At 45.2% G+C, this 21,232-nt stretch overlaps 1 protein-coding gene across 1 annotated transcript in view; it reads right to left on the reverse strand.

The window, feature by feature from the left end:
• LOC128715792 (ataxin-2 homolog) overlaps nt 1-2,464 on the reverse strand; it is a 37,223-nt gene extending 34,759 nt beyond the window's left edge. Inside the window, exon 1 of the mRNA XM_053810712.1 lies at nt 1,096-2,464. Coding sequence (XP_053666687.1) covers nt 1,096-2,464 — 1,369 coding nt within the window. The remainder of the gene's footprint in view (nt 1-1,095) is intronic.
• Between the last annotated feature and the right edge of the window lie 18,768 nt (nt 2,465-21,232).

The raw sequence follows: 21,232 nt of genomic DNA on the forward strand, positions 1-21,232 counted from the left end.
AGCCACACGATATCGTGAGAATGACTCAATTGGTTCCAACTACTAACCAGTTCCAAACCCAGAAAAAAAACGCTCGTCGTCTCTGGGACGGATTATAACCCGGATGGTTTGTACTCCATGCGCATCCAGGGAAGAATACCCGAAAGCCCTATATAAAACCAGCCAGCGGACAATAAAACACACCGCACACTCCGACAAGTGTTCGGCCACCAGAAACGTTTCCATTTCGTATTTTCGCAGCCGCCACCGCCGACGCCGGTGTGAAGAGAATAATAGTTGCAATAAATTATGCACATAAAAGCGACATTTCTGACGCCGCAAGAGCCTCTACACAGGGGAGGAGAAGTTGATTTTTTGGAATGTACCATGTAGCAACAAGACAAAAACCCAACACAAAAAAAATGGCTAAGAGAACGAAAGGTGGTGGAAGCGGCACACACACACAGAATGAGGTTAAGAGGTCTGTCGAGTCCCTGTAGGCGATGACACCATATTAAAACACACCCGGAAGGGGTCCCGCACAGCCGCGCAACATACGAACCGAAAGACCTCTGACCCAACGCGGCAGCAACGCACGCAAAACCTCACCAAGCAAAAGGTCACCGTGTTAGGGCGACAAAAGGAAAAGCGATGGAAAAACGAAACAAAAAAGGGAACGGAGTGACAGGAAGGGTATTGTGTGAAATTTCCGGCAGATGGCGTGGTGCCCGACATTTACTCTATTGTTTTGTGTCACTTGCTACCTTACGATGCTTCCGCTGGGAATAGGAACGCGTGAGTAGCACGCGAGCCCTATGGTACATGGTTGGCTGGTTGGTAAACCAGGCCACAAGAGATGTTAACCCATTCTCCTGTTTCGAAACTTGCTTTATGTTTCGGGCGGAATTCTTGTGCATCGTGAATTAAAGCATAAACTTCGTGGATAAAAAAGTGAAGACAAGAAAAAGAATAGAGCAAGTGGAGAAAAACTAATATTCCGACAGGTATGTAGAACTTCAAGACACACATCCACCATTGTAAAAAACAAGGCATTACATAAATATGAGTTCCCTTTTGGAAAAAATAACCCCAACTTTACCGAAGAGAACTACTGACCAATATTAGACGACGCTGCTGATGGTGGCGACGTTGAGTGCGTTGGCGTAGATGGCGCTGATGTACTTTCTGGTGGTGCGGTTGACGTCTTTGACGCCACAGGTAACGGTGTCGTTGGTGTCGAGGAACTGCTGCTGGTTGCTGGTGTGGAGGACGGTGTCACGGCAGCATTAGGAGGCGTTGCAACTTCACTCGAAGCAGGTGGCGGAGGTGTGTTGGATGAAGAATTCGCACCGGACGAAGGTGGCGAACCAGCGGAGAACGAAGACGGCGATGAGGAGAGTGAGGACATGGACGATGCGGTTGGTACGGGCCGGGGAGGGGTGACAGTTGCATGAGGCTGTGCTAGACTTCCGACAGGTTGTTCTGGTAGTAACAACAGTGGCGATGCGGTGACAGTTCTGTAGGAGGAACTTGTTGCTCTGCTATCCGTCACCAGACAGGAAGTGGACTTGGCCCACCCTGGTATGGCTGCCGGTGGTGTGCCAAGTAATGCACGATGCTGCTGATGGAACAGGCTGTTCTGATAGAGCTGATGCTGTTGCTCCATTTGTTCGCGATCGTGCTGCAACAGGGCGTTTGGATCCGGACGTCCAAGTGGCAAGGGAGTGCCTAGCGCTGCAGCAGTTCCGCTAATCAGTGACGGGGAACTCAACACCGAGGTGGACAGGGATGGCCGTAGTCGATTGTACAGGTACTGCTGGTAGTGGCTCTGGTACGGCATTGGTAACGGTGGTGAGCCACTACCATTGCCAAGATCACCGGCAGCGGCGGCCATGCTCTGCTGGTAGTACTGTTGGTGCAGTACCGAGGACGTCTTTGGCTTTTTGCTGTTGTACACGATGAACTTGTGGTTGAGCATGCTCTTGCCGTGGCCACCGTTTTGCAGCCCACCACCGCTGGAGCGGTGTGTGTTTAGGAATGAAATCGTAAACTTGTCACGCTTGCGGGTCGGATCGGGATCACCGATCGTATCGTCACTTTCACCCGACGCTATCTCAGACGACCCGGACGGCGGTGATCCACCACCACCGGTCCGGTCGGGTTTTCCATTCCGCACTCCAATGAAACCGGGACCTTCGTCCGACTGGTACCGGCGATGGTTGAAGTTACGATAGCCTTTGTGATTGTTGTTCGTATCATTGCCACCGGCACTGTCCACCGTGTCCAGGGATCCGTTGCCGTTGTGCACCGGTCCCTCCGAAGGTGGAAGATTCGCTTCACCAATGGCAGTGCTGCCAAGGGCATCAGCAGTTAGCAGCTGTTGCTGCTGCTGCTGCTGTCTTGCACCTCCTCCACCAGCACCACCAACACCCCCATTGGACTGAATAAATACACCGTCGCCGGTAATTTTAATCGTCGTCACCATGTTGTTTTTCTTTGAACAAATCTCGCTACACGTGTTTTCTTCCGCTATTACCTCAGCACGCCATCTGTCGGTAAGTATTGGAAGCGTTTTACACCGCACAACATACACTTCGCATGGGTTTAAAATTAACGACAAGCAACAATACTAGCACACTATTCACGCGATGACAGGAACGATGAGGCCTTAATGACATCCATAAGCAAACACACAGCACACACAAAGACACGCGTCATATTTCTTGCCCGTAACTATTCCTCGTTAAATGCGAACACCATTTTCAAGCACTGCGGGGTGTGTCTTTTCGATGCGTTGCTTAGGAAACTCTGTTGCACTTTACAGCAGCACCTACGACACCCTTCGGTGCAATGTAACACACGTGTCTTACACCATTTACATCGCGACACGTGCCAGTTTGCTTGATTTTAATCTCCTCTCTTTATCTACTCATGGGATGATTTGCGTTCCCGGCACTGTGCGCTCTTCTGGTTTGCAACTTCAGCTTCAGACACTCTGCCTTCAACCTTCCCGCGGGCATCGCTAATTGCCCGAGAGCAGATGCAACCGCGGACACTTGGGGCAGCGTAGGTTCACAACGACTTTATGCTTCCTTTTTTTCTCTATTCGTTTGTTTCGTTTTATTCCCCACCGGGCATCATCGAAGGCACACCGCCACACACAGCAGTACCCTCCCTTTCTTCCCTTTCGGCATGTAAGGCAGGGCACACTGGCGCGTACGAGCGCTCGGCACTAAGCAGACCAAAAAAAATAGAAACACTAGTGATCGAGAGCCACACAGGGGTTGATAGTGGGGAGGAAAGGAATATTGTCGGAATGTAGGCCCGTGGCCATTTTGAGCTGTTGTTGCTTTCTTCCGCCCGCCCGCTGTTAATTACACTTTTACACTGCTGTTTCGCTACACTTCGCGCCCACCACGGCCACCACCCTTGGAGGACGGGCCGGGTGAAAACACCAACGGATGCACCCAGAGTGCCCTTCCCAATCCTTTTTCAAACGCGTAATGATGTCCGACACTGAACGATGTTGCATCAATGTCATGCGCTAGGAGCTGGGGCAATAATAATATCTTTATTAGTCGTAATTATTAACACGCCTCGAGGAAACAATAAATACACGCTTGTGCAAACTTATCGTGGTAATAATGTGTATAAGAGGAGGCACGTACTTTTCACATAAATCCACCACTCAACACATCAGAAATGGGAACACACGCATACGATGGCTAAACTTAACTCATATTAACATTAGAATTTTTATGTATAAGATTCTCTTCTATTTAAGACCATAAGGAAAAGATTCTTTGTCTCCTTTATTTCAACCCAACTTTCGAAAAAAAAAACCCCAAACTCCAAACACTTCTCAGGTCGACCTCAGAGACCTCGTCTAACATACGGCACGACACTTTGACCGGCTAAAGCGAGCGTCCAATAAAAAAAACTACTCTAATCAGCATGGGAAATCTTTTATCAAACCAAATCAGCAAAAGCGCATCTGAAACCGACATGGAAAATATGCTACAGCAAAAGTAAAAACCACAACCACAGACCAAATTGCGATGCGGTAGTAGTGGGCCAATGTCATCACTCAGTCGGCGCCATGTAGCCCGCCATCACCGCTTCACCTCTGCACCTCGTTATTACCGTCTCCCGGGGTTATGACTCACCGGAGAGCTCACCCAAAGGTTTGTTTTTGATGCGTCGTATGGGAATTGTTCATTTACATGCAGTTCTGACTCAATCTGTTTTGTTGCAGCCAGCAAAGGTTTTTCTTGCAGAGAGTTAAACCGTACCGTGGAGACGCATATAGCGATTGTTAAGCATGAATCGAGTGAGTTGGTGAAGGTGCGGAGCATCGAGAGAGATTTTTCAACACACAAATGTTAAGTATTTTAAAGTGACCATTTGTTATGGTAACGAATCGTGTATTTACATTATAACAGCGTTGAAGCAGTAGTAAACATAATTCTATTCTCTCGTCAAAGCTTTGATTAAACAACTGATACTTGAAAAGCCGACTCATCATCAACTCAGCTCTTGGCGATAGAAACTCTTGATGAATAGAAACTGATGCTGAACAGCTGTGTTCTTACCCTTCGGACCCTCTCATCACAAACGTGAGTACAGTTTTCCATCCAACACGTTCCTAGAAGAATCGATTCGCTAACGTACGTTACGGCTTCATCCTGCTGACGGAGCTTGTTCAATGATGAAATTGAAACGCTGAAAGCAACAACAACTACGAAAGCCACCCCTTCAGCACGCAAGGCCAAAGACGGTCTAGCTTTCATGAGGAGCGCAGGAAAACGTCTTACCGAATGAGCTCATCCCTTGCCCAGCCGGGCGGAAAATTAATGACGCGACGATATCCACCATGACCGTGCTGCTCTCGGGCAAACAATTTGATGGACACTGCAGCCAACCCCGAAGCAGCGCTCAGCAGCGTCGCGTGGAGCTCAGTAAATTTGTCACCAAACAGTAACATCGATCGCGATACAACTACAACGCGGATCACACATATGGATGAAGTTTACGTGCGAAAGGTATATGTATTTTGAATCACCTTTAACCAAGCGTGTACTGCTTTCTTAAACACACGATGAGCTAATCTCACCCCAAGCGCCCGCACGCTGATGATATTTTGCGCATCACTTAGCCACGGGCAACAGTGAACTTACCAGCACCGGCACCCCCCAGCAGCCCCTTCGCGCCTGGATAAATTGGCTAGGGGTCTTGCGTCACCCACCCACTGCTGACAGTGGTACACCGTAGTAAGAAGATGCCAGTGTACCAATGCTGGGAATGCGGTGTGTTCGTGAGCTCGCTGGCCCGTGACGCATCGTCGTCTTGCGTAGTTCGCGGAGAAAACAAACACAGCGAAACGAGGTTTACAATAGTGTCGCAGTCGGATTGGTTGGTGCTACAAATGTTGGCCAGTCGGTCAGACACATCCCCATACAAACATGGAACATACAAATAAGTGTCAATATAAAACAATTTACAAATTAAAGAAAGAGGGATCAAGAGACAAAAATGCACTATAAACCGATAAGGGTTTCTTATTCGATGACTCAAAACTGGTAGAAGTCTGAAGACTCGTCAATTCTAGCACATTTGAAGAATTTATGGCAAACTAAATAAAGGTCGATATGAAGTGTTTTACTACTCAACTATTACAGTGTCAACAAAAAGGAACAACATACCAACTGAGGTTTGTGTTCCTCAGTTACCAATTCGCACTAGGTCTTGATTAAAATTGGGGAACAGAAGACGTAAAGGGCGTTGTTATGATCTAAGGCAACTGCGTCGGATATTCGATCCGAATACGCAATTAAAACAAATCTAATATGGCATGTAATTTTGAAACTTTGTAGATATTGTTACCAGTCAATATATTTCGTCAGATCTTTCGAGATTAGACTTTAGACTTTAGACATAAGATTTTAGACATTAGACTTTAGACATTTAGAAATTAGTGATCCAAATCTGACATATCTTAACTTCTAACGAGTTGTAAACGAAACCAAAAAAGTCACACACTATGTCTGCATTACATCCTTTCTTCTAGCAACACTTTAAGCTAAGTTTCAAGTTTCAATCCATGCCAGGCGTTGTGGACTGTGGCAGTTTATTTTCCAAACTGCTGCACTCCATTACAAACTCGTTTGTCGCGTTACGTACATGCCAACAACAACAAGCAACATGCCTCGGAGGCGGTTCCCCCCAAAATAAATATCAACTTGTTCTGCCCAATTTTAGCGACCGCTCTGTTGCACCAAAAACTGGAAGCTGCCAAAACTTGTTGAATGTTGGTTAGTAACTTTGGGAAAACAAGAGCATTTAAAGGATACGACCCACACACACACACACACAATCGCTTCTTGCTATATGACGGTCGGTAAAGGTCATCCTATTTTTGGCGAATTTGCGCAAAAGTAGCTTAAACAAATCGATAAGACACAGCCGGTATCATTATTTTCCACCAGCGTACCAGCACCCTTCAATAAGCACGTGTATGCCTATGAGCGCAAGACACACCGCACTGACAGCCAGCCCAATTACTGTAATTTCCAATACACGAGGCACTCATTCCGTTGGTCGAACCTGCAATCATCATTTCGTACCAGTCATAAATGCTCAAGCTGTCAGCTGGCTGGGAAAGATGCCGTAACGTGCAGGAACATCACTGCCGCTGCGCCACTGTTCTAGACCGATGTCAGCAGAAAATTAAGCAGCTCACCTCGATGTCGACCTCCAGCTGATACAAAGCGGAACTTCAGCCGAAAAGGTTAATTAGTTTCGCACAGTTATCGATTGCCGGAACCGTAACAGCAGCACCGGTCCTAACCTCATTCTTTCTTCAGTGTGTGGTGCTGCGTACAGCTCTTCTCACTCTGTGCCAAACGCATTCTTTACTTGCCTTCAAAATTGTGGAAGAATGGGAAAAGGAGTGGAACTGTGTTTTTTTTTTTTTGTTACTAAATTGCACATTTTATTTACCACTGCAGGTGCCAATGCGAGGTGGTTCCGTCATCAGGTTCGATCCACCTTTCGGGATGGGACACGGTTGGCGTACCGTAGAATTTGTGCGATTTGTTACGCTTGTGACATTGGCCGGGGTTGCGAGAACCAACAGAGGCAAACGATAGAAGACCGCTCCCTTTTGTGTCCCTTTCCGCGTTTCACGTTGGCTGCGGCACTTTTCTACGCCGATGGCCGATTTTATGCTACCGTTCTGTGGGTATGTGAGTGCCGTGAGCCACCGCCGCTACGCTCTAGTGAACGGTCGGGCCTCGACGACACACCCAAACCAAGGGGCTACATCGCTGCCGCACTGGCCCTGGTGCAAGTGTTGACTTCCACCCGTGGTGGGAAGGATCGTTGTGTGAGCGAGAAAATAGTTGGCCGCGCGGCATGGCACTTGGGCTCGAAGGTTCGAAGGTTTTCGCCCGAATGACCCAATTTCACCTCACATCCGTGGGCACTGGAGAGGATGCTGCTAGTTGGCAGGGGAGAATAACAGAACAACAACAGCAACAAACAAAAAAATCCCCACAATCAACAGACCCACACCCCGGTGTACCCGTGTGCATTTGCAGAATTAAATCTCATTAAACGCCAAAATGATAGTGATCTAGGTTAGGTGATGGGTGGTCGGTACAGTTGGAACAGCGTCGGAAGGGCTGCCATGGGAAGGCAGTACACGGAAGGCACAACAATTGCATTCATCTTGCTACAGCCGTTTGGGTCTTTTGTCCCTTTAGTTGCTGTCATGCACAACTATTTTTATGTTTGATGCTTACTTTTGCGCCTGCATTTGTTCTTTTGAGGGTATTGGGAGTTCCTTTACACAGTTCCATTGCTTGATCTACTAGCGAGATGTCTTCTAGTGCTTAAAACCCTCGGCTGACCGCTTGTTTATCTCAATTCATCCCACAATGTTTGGGTGTAGGAGGTAGAACGAACCAAAGCTAAAACAATACCACACCGTTCTGTAATCGTTTACCGACCCAAACTAAACTGTTTACGCCTCACCGTGGTGCAAACAGGGAAAGATTAAACATTCTGCACAACCAAACCTCTGCACTCGGACACCGCGCGGCGCACGTGATGAAGACATTCAAGACAGTAAAAAAAAACACACCACAACAAAACACAACAATCGGAGGCCATGGTCACCACCACACAACAACAAAAAATCCGCCACGAATTCTTGTTGAGGTCTTGTTTCATAGTGCGGTTGTCCACACTTTGTGTGTTTTTCTCGAGCTAAACTCCAGACCAGACTTGAGAGTCGAGTACAGGGCAACCAGCTAGCGGGTAACAAGCTAATTAATCTCACCACAATCTAGGGCGGAGGTTAACCTTCTACCAATGAAGAAACTAGAGCATACCTTCTGGCCGTGGTCTTCCGGAGTGAAAGAAGGCACCAAAATGTCAAAGGTGAGAAGCTGCTACGTTATGATTTTTTTTAAGCATTACCAAGCTCCGGAGGCTCCCAAGCAATTCGCAACTCAAACGAAGAAGTCCATCACCTCAATATTCCTTGCGAACATATCGATTCCTTTCGGTTGATTCTCTTTTACGTGCCTTTCGCTTCCGTCGACCTTTCTCGCGGGTTGGCGCGTCCGGATGTGCAAAATCGCTCGTCGCATCCGCGAACGGGGCTGCCGGAGCGCGGAGGATGTAGTATATGTATTACAGGCGAAGGTCGTGCTCAGTAATTGGTGGTAATTCGCTAATTACCCACCCAATCGAGAAGTGATCCGCGCAAATGCATCCAGCGAGGTGGTTCGCTAATGCTGGCAGATGACAGAAAAGCGCTTTGGTCGGGGGTCGATATATTGATTTCGCGTGAGCACAATGAAGCAAACCATCTAACGTCTGTGTGGTGTTTGCATCACGAATTATTTGTACGTTCGGTACGATCGTTCGCCGCGTGTTTACGCCGGAGATTCAATGATTTTTGGAGGTCACGACGTCGAAACTTCTCACCGTCACAAGATGAATGGGACGCATTGATGTGGAGTTGGAGTTCCGACCGGTCGAAGCCCGTATATGTTTGGATTACTCTGACAAACGCTGAATAAACAGACGCTGGGCAAACGATAATGAAAGGAAAGGAACAGACGGTCGAATATTTATCCATCGAAAATAATTTGAAACGCATGAAAATGGTACTAACAGATGGTAAGGTGAGGTTTTGAAACCAGTACAATCTATTTTTGAGTACACGTTTGATGACTTTATAGCACCCGGAATAGAACTGTCTGTAACATTCGCACATAAAAAAGGGAACTACAATGAGACGTCATACCATTGAGTATTCGCAACATATTCTTAGTCGTTACTCGCTTGCGGCGTGTGTGTGTGAGTGTACATGACAACAACAAATGAACATGACCTTTAAATTCTTCCTCTTTCGCTTAACATTATCATCACCACTTCATCAGCAGAACAAATGTTTCACTAAAACAAAAAAAAAGTTGCCATTACAGAAAAAGATCAGGCAAAATGGACGACGAAAAACACACACACAATTCAAAAGAGCACGGCGGTGGTACGCATGCAAACGTGCGAAAAAGCTTGTTTTTTTTGCGGTGGCGGCATTTCGATCGCGTAGTATTAGCAGGTTAGCGGCGACTTACAACAACAAGCAGCGAGGAAGCGATCGGAGCGCGCACACACAACACAGCCAAACTGTAACCGAAATTCGCCCACTAACCTTCGTAAAACTTTGCGTAGGCCGGAGGCTGCCGCTGGCAGAAGCGCAAAAAATACATCTCTGCTCTGTTTGCAGAGGAAGGAATAAAACAAGTGCTCGACCCGTAACCCACCGGAGCAATATGTTGCCAGTTGCGACTTGAAACGGTGGACCGTGCCGCCTTAGCCTAATGAACAAATTACTATTTTCAATCCGTTCGGTTGACGATTGCGGTTGATTTTAACACGAGATTTATTTGAGACACACACAAAAACCACAACTTCAGCACACTACTTCAGGGGGAGGGAAAATGCGTGCTACGAAAATTGAAACACATGACGCATGATTAAACTGACAAGAAATTCTCATTGCCAGATGTGTGACGTTGTGGTCGGAGTTGAGGTGTATTTTTTTAATTCTTCAACTGATTTAACACTACTGCTATGCGTTCAGGAACAGAATTTCGGCTTTTTTTCATACACAACTAATGTCCGAATCCTGATTGTGTTGACTTTAACACACACCGGTGGGTGGAGTTTGTTCAGGAAGGGCGAATGGGTGCGCTATCGACACCTTGAGAGAATTGGAGGGTGAAATCTAAATTTAATTCTGCTTTGTTTCATTCTACACTCGATCGTGCTCGATCTTTAGCAAATCTCGCTTTCAATTAGAATCACAATAAGGCACTTTGATGCTATGCACTATAGCAAATTGAGAAAAACACACATTTCCACTTAATTCCCACACAAAAAAACACTGTTTTAGTTGTTTCCGATAAACCAGAAATTCATTTCAAATAATTCACTTTCATTATTGACATATCCAACAAACATTTCGCTCTCCGACAGACGCATTTTGGGAGGTTATTCACTATTATTCACCACGTTCTTCGAACATTGTAAAACACATAGAACATTCAATGACAAATCGAAAAAAAACACCCCTCCCCCCGCCTCCCCCATTAACACACACCATATACACACGATCGGATTGATGCACCGGAATTGAAGCACAACGCGCGAAAGTGCAACTGCGTGTCGGCTGCACTGTACGAACACGGGCAACACGGACAACAAACACAACCAGCGTTCCACGACGATGGAATCTTTCTGAATGCTGGTGACGGAGTAAAACCCATCCAAGCGGTCTCTCGATTTCGACACCCCTGGCGGGATCGAAATACCATCGCTCCTTCTCACGCACCGAACGCGAGCGAGCGCACGAGTTGGAGAGAAACATGAAAGTGGTGAAGAGAGCAGGTTTTTTTTTCTTGGCTTGGCATGAAACAACCTGCGCACACGGGGTTAGTGGCGCAAGCTTTGTGCTTTGTGTGAGCTTTCGCATGAAATGTGCGAGAGAATGCTTGGTTTAAGGTGGCTCTGCTCTGGTAATCATCGAACAAGACAACTTTGGAGTGGTTCGTTCAAAGACCATCGAACAAACAATACAACAGTAAGAGTTTGTCGAGCAAAACACATGCTCCGTTTTGTCCGACATGTCTTGACTTCATCTTAACTATTAAAGTATACACATCACAGGTAAAGGTTGAAGTCATTTTCCTGAAGCTGCCATGTTTGTCTTGTTTGATCGCTACTAGAGCACTAGCTAAGCGAGCCCAGCAAAAAGCTCCCACAAGTTCAAACGAAAGCTCTCATTTCAACCCTTAAAGCAAGGTAACCACAAATGGAGTTGAGTTGCGCCTTGATTGAGCGCTCTCGACGACACAAATGGATTAAATATTGCTTTCAACAGAATAAAGTGATCAAAACGAATTCCATAGAATTAATGCTTCGATGCAATTTAAAAAGTATTAGAAAATCGCTAAGCTTTCTATTTAGGGGTGAATTTTGAGAGCTTTTGCTTTACATGATCCTTTTAATTTATCAAATAAAAATATCACCAAAAATTGATACAGTTGGAGTGTCGCATAATTAATTATCCCTTTTTAATCGTTGTACTTGTTACACGATCCTATAACATTCATCTAATCAAACTGTGATCATTATGCTAATTGAGGCAAACGCCTCCATCGTGAAATCCCCATCGGACAGAGAACGGATGAAGCTAGTGAGATTCCAATTTCCCGAAAAAAAAAAACATCCCTCCGATGGAATCGATTTCCACCGACATTGTTGTACGGCCGGCCGGGGGACCACGGAGGACCGGGCAAGTGCAAGGCAAAAACCAAAAACTAACCACACACTAATCCAATAAACAACTCACAAACGGAAAGAAAATCACAGACTCATGCTGGCCGTGAATTAGATCAACACATAATCATACCACCCCGGGCCCCAAACCTCCCCCGTTCAAAAAACCCCGCCGTACTACGCTCATCCCATAATTTACTACACACCACCCGTTCGCGTTCGGGCAGCGCGCGGAGAGTGAGCACGAATTAATGAGTGATTATTTCTGTTCTGTTTTTATTTTTTCTCGTTTCCTGATCCTCAAACCCTCCTCCCAGCGATCGAACAGTGTAACAAGATTTTGTCCGACTCGTCTTCCTTTCCTTTCGCCTCGTTCTTTCGCGCGTTTGTGGAGCAAAACCCCGAATCGGTCCGCACAAATTATACTTCCGTCCACTTCCGTTTTCCTGCGGAAACAACAATACAACAACGGCGGATCGATGGGGATAGAAACGGGCCTCTCCGTTAGATGATTCGCTTTTCAATCAAATTTGTTTCATTCTTGTACCATTTTTTGTTCTTTTCTGCTTGCGGTGTATCAAACCACGGGACGGAACAGATTATCGCACGATCGCTGGGAGAGCGATCGCAGGCTGCAATTATCCCAGTCACATTTCATCATTTCCATTCTGAACCAGCTGACAGCCATGCAGCACACAACGTATTTAGATAAAGGGATGTAAAAAGGGTGTAGTTGTATCACAATGCAACCGATAAAATTGCGACTCGACTATATTCTCGTATTCTGCTGTGCGTTGTGCAATACGGATTGTGTCGCGGTAGACGAGCAGAGCTTGTCATCCGATCGTGATGGGCGCAATGGCGACGATCACGTTTCATCGCCTGTGCCAGCTTGAGGTTGCATCAAGATTAACCTTCAAACGAACACAAAAGCATCTGGTTTCAGCTGCGTTAATTCGAGAGGAGAAGCTAGCACGACTAGTTCCCTTATAGAAAAAATCAAATTAACACCCACCTCGGTTGACGTTTGGAGGTAAGTTCATTTAGCTGCAATTTGAAACCAGCACAGCAAAATAACATTTATAAAGCAAAGCTCTCAGGCATCGTAATTAAGTGCAAGCTTTGCAATATGTTATTTTAACACGACGAGCTCTTTTGAATATGTTTAAAGGTTTTTTGGAAGTATAATTCCAAAACACCTTTCATTCTGACAGATTTTCTTTTAAACTTCCTTTTTGGACGATGAAGTATCAAGGTCGCGAAAAAGCAAATTTTACTCTACGTTTATTAAATTTAAACATAAACCAAATCCGGTGAGCAACCGCAATCGACAACAATGTTTGTCGATGTTAATGGTGGGATCAAACGAGCATCACATATTAGGAGTTGCTAACGGGTGATAGAACCCAGCTGATTCGTTTAAAGTTAGGATGGACACGAGTCAAGTAATTTCCAATCACTGCTGCTCTGGTCCAAAACGATTTGTAGAATAGTCGATGGGTAATTGCACTTCGACTTATAATCCAACCCTGGCAGTTAAATCGACAAACAAATCGGCAGTCAAATCGTCTAACACTTGTCTCAATTTATGCAAAACACCCTTACGGCAATACGCTTTTTTTTTAATTGAGGGAATCTGCAATTGGATCGATACGTTTTAGGGCTCAAAAATAATTCTACGTATCGACAACAACGATGTTTCGTATATGTTGACATATACCACTCGAAATAAATAACGTGTACATAATATTATAACGAAAAGGGGAAAAAAGTCCATCGTACTCCACGAATTAGTTCAAATATCATATTTCAAACCTCCCTTTGGTTGTGCACTTGTCTGCTTAGGTAGGTACTTTTGGCGACAAAGCCACCAATCATTGAAATTGAAAACTTCGTACCCTCGGCTAAGGTATGCGTATCGTATTCAATCATCAAGACCCGGATCGGGCGAATGGGACCGGGACACCACCATAATGGACTGGTTTGAAACTCCGGTTCCACCACCATCGTACGGTTGTATGGGTGTACTATTATTGTTTTTTTTTTTGCGCTTTTACACTCTCCGACCATCGCCCACCGCCTGCGCGACACAACCGCGTCCGAGACACGCCTGTCATCGCGATGACTTCGTGGTATGCCGCCACATCTCGCGCGCGACACACATTCTTTTGCGTTTCCGCGAGCGCTCGCAATGTCCCACCGGTGTTCGGGTCGGGATCGACAATAGCGCCGATTGGGAGGCGGGTGGGGGGTCTCACGACGATATGAGAGGGGTGCAATGAATTAACATTCCAGAACGGCTCCCAAAACACAAGCGTAGAACTCCGCGTGTATCGCGTCCGATGGGGTTTGTTGTGTCTCCCTCCCCAAAAAAAAGTCTGCTGTTAACTTCATAGTTTTCTCGCAAAAATCACGAGCTTCGATTCAACCGAGCATCGACTGGAGCAAGATAGCAATGGCCATCGGGAAATGATACGAGAGCAAATCAGCTAACCACCACCAATACTACCATCGCACAGCTGGACTTCACGCTTCATTGGAGAAACATATTTCTGCTACGATGCACCGTCGGGCTCTCACTCTCCCAGACCGGTTTCGAATCCGGGCATATCGTAAATGTTGTTGTGTGACGTCATAAATTGGCCAGATAGCACAATGCTGCGCACCATCATCTTATACACCCATCACCACGGAATATACCACGGAAGGTCATCAACGGTGGTGGCTTGATTCCAGCGAAATTAATTTTCTCACCAATCTCGCTTTTCCGATATTTAAATATCGGACGCTGAAGTGAAACCCCCGATGGCGAGCGCTTTGCGCCGGCAAATCCTACCAGCAACTTCTTGATTACCCGTGACCTCTATTTGCTTGCCCCCTCCCCCCTCCGTTAAAAGTGTTTTAATTCCATCAACAAAACTGTGCGTACTTACACGATTGGAGAAATTATATCGCGCGCCTCGGCTTCTCTCACCCGCCAAATGGCCGATCATATGCTACGCTTTCGAAAAGATGACCCACAAAATATACGCACCTGAAAAGGAGAAAGTGGAGTTTAAAGTTTGGTATCTGCTGGCTGATCGTTAATCGTGGATGAAAATATTGATGTGTTAATAGTTTTAAAAAATGCTTCAAAAATGGTATTTTAAAGGTGGAAGGTATTTCTTAAAGGGATTTTAATGGGAAATTATAATAATTTATAAATAAATTTAACTTCTTCATTAAATTCAGTTCACATAAATCCTATTCATAATTATATTTGTTGGATTACATGCTAAATTGCAGCTTTTGATTGTCCATCGTGAGAGATTGACATCAATTGGACCAAGGGATAATCACAGATAAACAGTGGTCAGTATGGCAGGTAAGCTAACGTTTATTAGCCAAGTTGTGTGCGATACCGTGGGTGCCCCAGTGGTCTAGTGGAATCGACGCTGGTCTTCACACGACATGACCGGGGATCAATTCTCTACCAAGACCGCTCCTCCGCATTCAAGACCCTTATAAGCACGGGTGAATGTAGTCTCGGGAGCATCTTAGTCATCAAAACCTTCTACAAGAGTTTTAAGGAAGTTGAAGGTCTGAAAAGGCGAACTTTTGGAAAGTGGGAAGGGACCTCCTCAAACGTATATAAATAAATACTATGAATTTATAGGAAATATATTACTAACATTTATGGTCGTTATCTTTCCATTTTTTATAGAAATAAATTACAACTAGCTTATTTGAATAGTTAAAATAAATTTTGAATAATTGGAATGAATTTTAAAATCTTAGACTTTTGAATAGTATAATAAAAAATATATATCACCAATCACTTTTAAAAATGTGTTTCCCGTGGATGGACTTGTTCCGTCCGTACAAAGCCCCTTTTGTGCAGGATCAGTGCTCTTCCTTCAAGTGTGTAACTTCCGGTTCATTGTTCCTGTGCCGTAGAATTCAATGAATACAGAACATTCATACAAACCCTTGTAAACTGCTGCAGCCAAGTGAAAGAGGTTGCCTTGGCATCCTTTCTCAGTGGAAGAAACACAACAACCAAAAACCCCATCACGGGACGGGAAAGCCTTCTCTCTATCGATGTGCTTGGGGGCATTTCAGATGATATACCCAAACCAAGTACGCAACGCGTCTCGCCCATCTCATTCTATTGCAATAGATTTATTTTTATAGCATAATGAACAGTCATTTTTCATTTGATGTTTCTTTTGCAATTTCCGCGGGATGTACGCACGTCTTCCTTTGTGCCGGCGTGTCAGTGTCGGCCCTGCTCTGCAAGGGTGCAGGCAAAAGACGCCAGCCAGTGTGACCGTGATTGGCGGCGGTGCTCTGTGAATTACGTTGATTCATTGCCATATCTTTCTTTACATTTAGCTCGATTGGGCTAAAATAAACATCAAGCAACGGGAATCTTTGTTTGGAAAGGCAATAAGCAATTGTTATTCCTTTTTTAATTTAATATTTTAAAAGTTATAAAAAAATGATCGGGAAAGAATATTAGATGCTTCTAAGAAGCACTTCCAAACGCAACTACCCTAGCTCTCGCTAAACCGTTCCCAACCTTCCCTCCAGTTTAATTTAATAACTGTGAAATAAACACTTATTTTCGACAAGCCTTCGAAAGGTTTGCGCAATCTTTGTACAGCGTTGTGTTGTCGTTGCTTTGCATTAACCTACTTGGCATGTTTGCTTCCTAGCGCGAAAAGCTCTATGTAAATAACAGATAACACCAGGCAACCGTACGGTCCAATCAACCCACGGAAGGTCTATAGACCGAAGCCTCATTTACGCTTTAGCCGTAGGGAAAAATGTGAGAAATTTCTTTCCGATGCCAACTTCAATCCGTCATGGAATTGGTCGATTAGTTGAGCATGGTAACGGCATTTACCGGCAAAGAAAAATTGCCTAATCAATGCGGAAGACAAACATTCGACGAGTGAATGAACGGACGGAGGAAAGGAGTGATGGACCAGCAGGCACTATAATTGTTTCTTTATTGATGCAGCATTTTTTTTCTGTTCAAAGGCGCACTTCTATTGCCGAGAACCGACTAAATAAACATCTCTTCCATTCGTGAAGTCATTCATAAAATCAATCATCTTCAAATCATTTATTTTCGCCTACAACTTCACACATTATGCTGGATGCCACATGGTACCGATATTGAATGTTTCCTCCAACACCATTTAATGTACACTGATCCAAACAAAATGGACCATTTTCAATGAAGCACACATTGCTAGCTAGTAAATTATGTTCCCATTTATGTTGCTCCCCGTTGCTCATTCGAATCGATCATGGGTGCAGCAGCTGCATAGATGCGCCGGATTGCAACGTAAAAAAAGGGGACACACGCACACATTACCAACTGCTCATCGGACAAACTACAATTGCAGCGAAATGTGCAAAATGATAAAATGAATGCTCGGCCCCGATAAAAAGAAAAAAGCCGCTGCATATGCGCGCAACTGCTCTTTTTGGTAGGGAGGGAGTTCTTTACGCTTCCATGTTGCTTCCCATTCTATTTTACGCTGTCACGCAAACCGTCCAGAACGTTCTTTAACCCTTTGTGACCCCCCTCCCGGCCACAACCATATCCTCGGGTACTTGCTTCCTCTACCGGTCAAGCTCGCCCTCTTTCTCGATATACCCCCGGTTGTCCGAGATGCAGCTAATGAAAATGAGCAACAAGAACAACAAAAAGGATACGCATGAACGTCACTGGCATACGGTGTGTTGCACCGTGCGTAATTTTGCGAATACGCATCAACCGTACGCAACACGACCGGGTTGCGTACCTATGCGCAAGTTCTGGCCGGTTTCCCAGGATGCGTTCTGGTTGCTCCGACCCGGTTCTGGTTGCCCCGGTCCGCGACCCGACGATTGTCATTAGAACGGAGTGCATTCATGCTGCATTGGGCCAAAATTTCGGCGAGCCGGTCTGGTAGGTGTAGTCGGTATACGGACGCAATTGCAAGGATGCACCGAAGTGCATCGACAAAAACCGAAACCGTTCATCACCCTTTCCCGGTGAGTTCACTTCCTGGGTCAGCGTAATGGGCGGATGCAGATGAATGCAGCTTGCCATCGGAATGAGAAAGAGCGAGAGTAATTTGTCTGCTCACCAAGTCACCGGTTTTAAGATAACTGCCATACTGAGCGTTATCAACGCATTTTCGTTTTGAAATTTGGAGTTATTTTCAATCCAAAAACTAGCCTTAAGCCTTAGAATGATGCTCCGAAACCTCAACATTATACGCCCAATCAATGAACCGAGGGTAAAAAATGAGATGATTTTGGTGAGAACAACAACACGACACGCTCGATATAATAGGCAGCGCTCGAACCCCTACGTTCCGGGATGAGTCTTGGAGCACTCGTAGTAACTAGCTGCTACTGCGCATGTATCCACCCGAGGTGTAGTAACGATGATCTCTACTACTCGTCTCGTACAGCATCGAACCGAACTGCACCGAGAGCTGCGAAAACCCACCCACCGCCCTCCCAAAAAAAAGGAACTAACATCGTCCATTCTGAATTGTGGCCGAAACGGCTGTTACGCCAGCCTTTTGCATGATAACGATTGACGGGATGAACGTGCGTGCGTAGATGTTTTTGGTGGTTGGTGCGCCTGTGTGCGAATGCGTAACTGTGTGCGATGGTTTGCTAGTTTGCCGTAGTAAGCTAGTGTAGCCAGACTATTACGCTACTTTTGGGGTGATAAAAAAATGGACACATGTGAACAATTGGTAGAAAAAAAAGGGCTTCTCAAGCCAGAGAATTAGAATTTTATTGAAGTTCTAGATTGTTTGTCTAATTCTGGCACTGATTCCAATGCAAAACAACAACTCGTGCTCTACTAAAAACATGCATTGAATATCCAAAAAACTACTGGACTTGGACAGCTTTCCAACCCTCTCTCTCTGTCTCTACTTGGTGTAACGACTTTCTAGGTCATGTCTGCAATTTCTGGTTTACTAGACTTAATTTTACCACGTAACCGGATAGTTCATCCTTGCTACGAAGGATTGGTCCGGGTGTGATTTTGGACCGGTCCTGTTGTGTGAAGACCGGCGCCGCTACCAATACACCACCGGACAGCGGAGTCATTAATTGAAACTAATCGATACAGTACATACCTTGAGGTCTAAACTGGACGAAAAATTCGAATTTCGAACGCTCACATATACTGAGTCATTGTCAAAGCTGCCAAGTGTGGAGTGATTAGTAGACCAAGTCGTTGGGTGAACTTGGTATACACCACTCTTCGAATTTTGGTACGAAAAACTGATAGTGGAAAGCAGTTGCTAAAACACTATTTAATAAAAGCTAAACAATCTTGAAACAAAAATCGGGTAATTGACATTGAAGCGATAATATTACTGATATCTATCGCTTTGCAAGCAGCCTGGCAAGGTCACTGCGGCACTAATCCTTTTATGTTTGTCCGTGGCCTAACTCAGCAACACCGTTCTTCCAGCCAGGCAAGTCTCTGACACACTATTGGCGCCTGAGGTGTTGACCATATGCTTGGAACAGTGGTGTCCCAAATGCTGGTGTCCCAATCAATAGTACTCGGGAAACCATTTTAATGCACACTAGGATGAAGTGGGTTCAGTGTTGAAAGTAAATGGAATTCGGTGGGTGTGTTTTTAGTGTTTCTTGATGTCACCACCTGCTTGACTAGATTTTTTTCACGTGGATATTAAAAACATTGGGTAGTGTTTAAAGATAACTTCGTCCTTCTGAAACCTGTGTTGGGGTATGGCGTAAGGAACTTATCATGATCATCATTACTAAACGACACCATTAGTGGAGTCAAAATTGGAAAATCGTTCTGCGATGTTTAATCGCATTAAATCATTACAATAAACATCACATATCGCATGATTATTGGCGTCTCAGCATTTATCACACAAAAGCTGATGCCATCAAAAAGCACATCTTTGCGCAAACATCGTTTTGCTTCTAGGGCTAACCTTCGTTCATGATACACGCCAACAAACGCCTTAAAACACAACCCCCTCCAATCGCCCCCTCTTTTGTCGCATGTCCATTACCGTCGCATACAAACACGCACTAATTTATAAATTGCCTAGGAAACGTTTTGTTGACTACAGACATAAACCATCATCGTGAAACACTCAACTAATGTGCTCACGCCAAGCCCATTCTTAGCCAACGACATCTTCAAACACTTTTGTACTGTTGGGCCATATCTCCGCCCGTCCGGAAGAGAGGCCCTGCAAGCGCAAAAACAGGGAAAAATAATAGTTATCGTTTCCCAATCAGCACCGACGAACCAATTCCAATTTCGAGTTGGCATCAAACACAACAATCCTGAACTGGCTGCTATCGGCAGTGATATCCGTGCGTATCGATAGATATGTGGGACAGCCAGAGCCTCGAAGCGTACTGTGAGGTTTGCAAAGGATGAAAATTATAGCCAAACAACAACCAATCCCCACCCAAAATCAACTCTCGGACTCAATGATGGAGACCAAACAAAAAAGCCCCCGACAAACCCGACCCGTATGCAAACGGCTTATCTCCCTCTCCACCCCCCTGGTTCTGCTCAAAATCCGTTAAAATGCCGTATCAATAATATTATGCAAATCTAGCCGCACACGAGACCGTCTCTCGCTGATCACACCAAAAACTGTCCGAAAACTTGAAAGGAAGATCCTAACTACGCTTCCCACACTGTGCCCCGTCGGTCCGTTCCGTGGCCAGAGAAACTAGAGCACCGGCGAATGGGAATGGGTGTGCTGCTCGGATGACTCCACTATCGCCAAACATGCAAATCACCAGCGGCTGGAGAACTAGTTTGGGTCAGCTTCCGTGAGATGCTCCAGTGAAGCAACAAATCTGTCCACGGACGCGTGTACGAGACATCCCATCCATCACCGTAACCGTATACTATTTACGGTCATCTGTTATGTGTGGGATGACGGCGATGTGGAGTGGAATGATGGCAATGTGATTTGGAGGCCGTTGGAGATAATAACTCATCTGAACGGATGCCAAGTTTAAGCTAATACCTGGACGATCCCCAGCACCTGAGCTCTCGCTTTAGTGTGTTCTTCTCGTTCCTACAGATTGATTATAACCTTATTTAAGTTGCCAGAAAGTGAGAAACATAAGTGTATAACAGTTTTAGCATAATATCGAAAAGTGGATTAAACGTTATTTGTTTTGCTACGGAGATTGTTAGCGATGCGAATGACTGGCCATACGCAGTAGAAGCAATCTGCTTTAAAATGATCGAGGACGTACCAGAATTTGCATATTCTGACGGTATTTTGCATAACACTTTGAAGAGCGACTATAACAAATGCCAATCACATAATCAGTAGCTGAGTTATCTTTCAAGTAAGGTGTCTCTTCTTAATTTTTGGGA

The sequence above is a fragment of the Anopheles marshallii genome, chromosome 2 (genome assembly GCF_943734725.1).
Source record: "Anopheles marshallii chromosome 2, idAnoMarsDA_429_01, whole genome shotgun sequence".
NCBI classification, from domain to species: domain Eukaryota; kingdom Metazoa; phylum Arthropoda; class Insecta; order Diptera; family Culicidae; genus Anopheles; species Anopheles marshallii.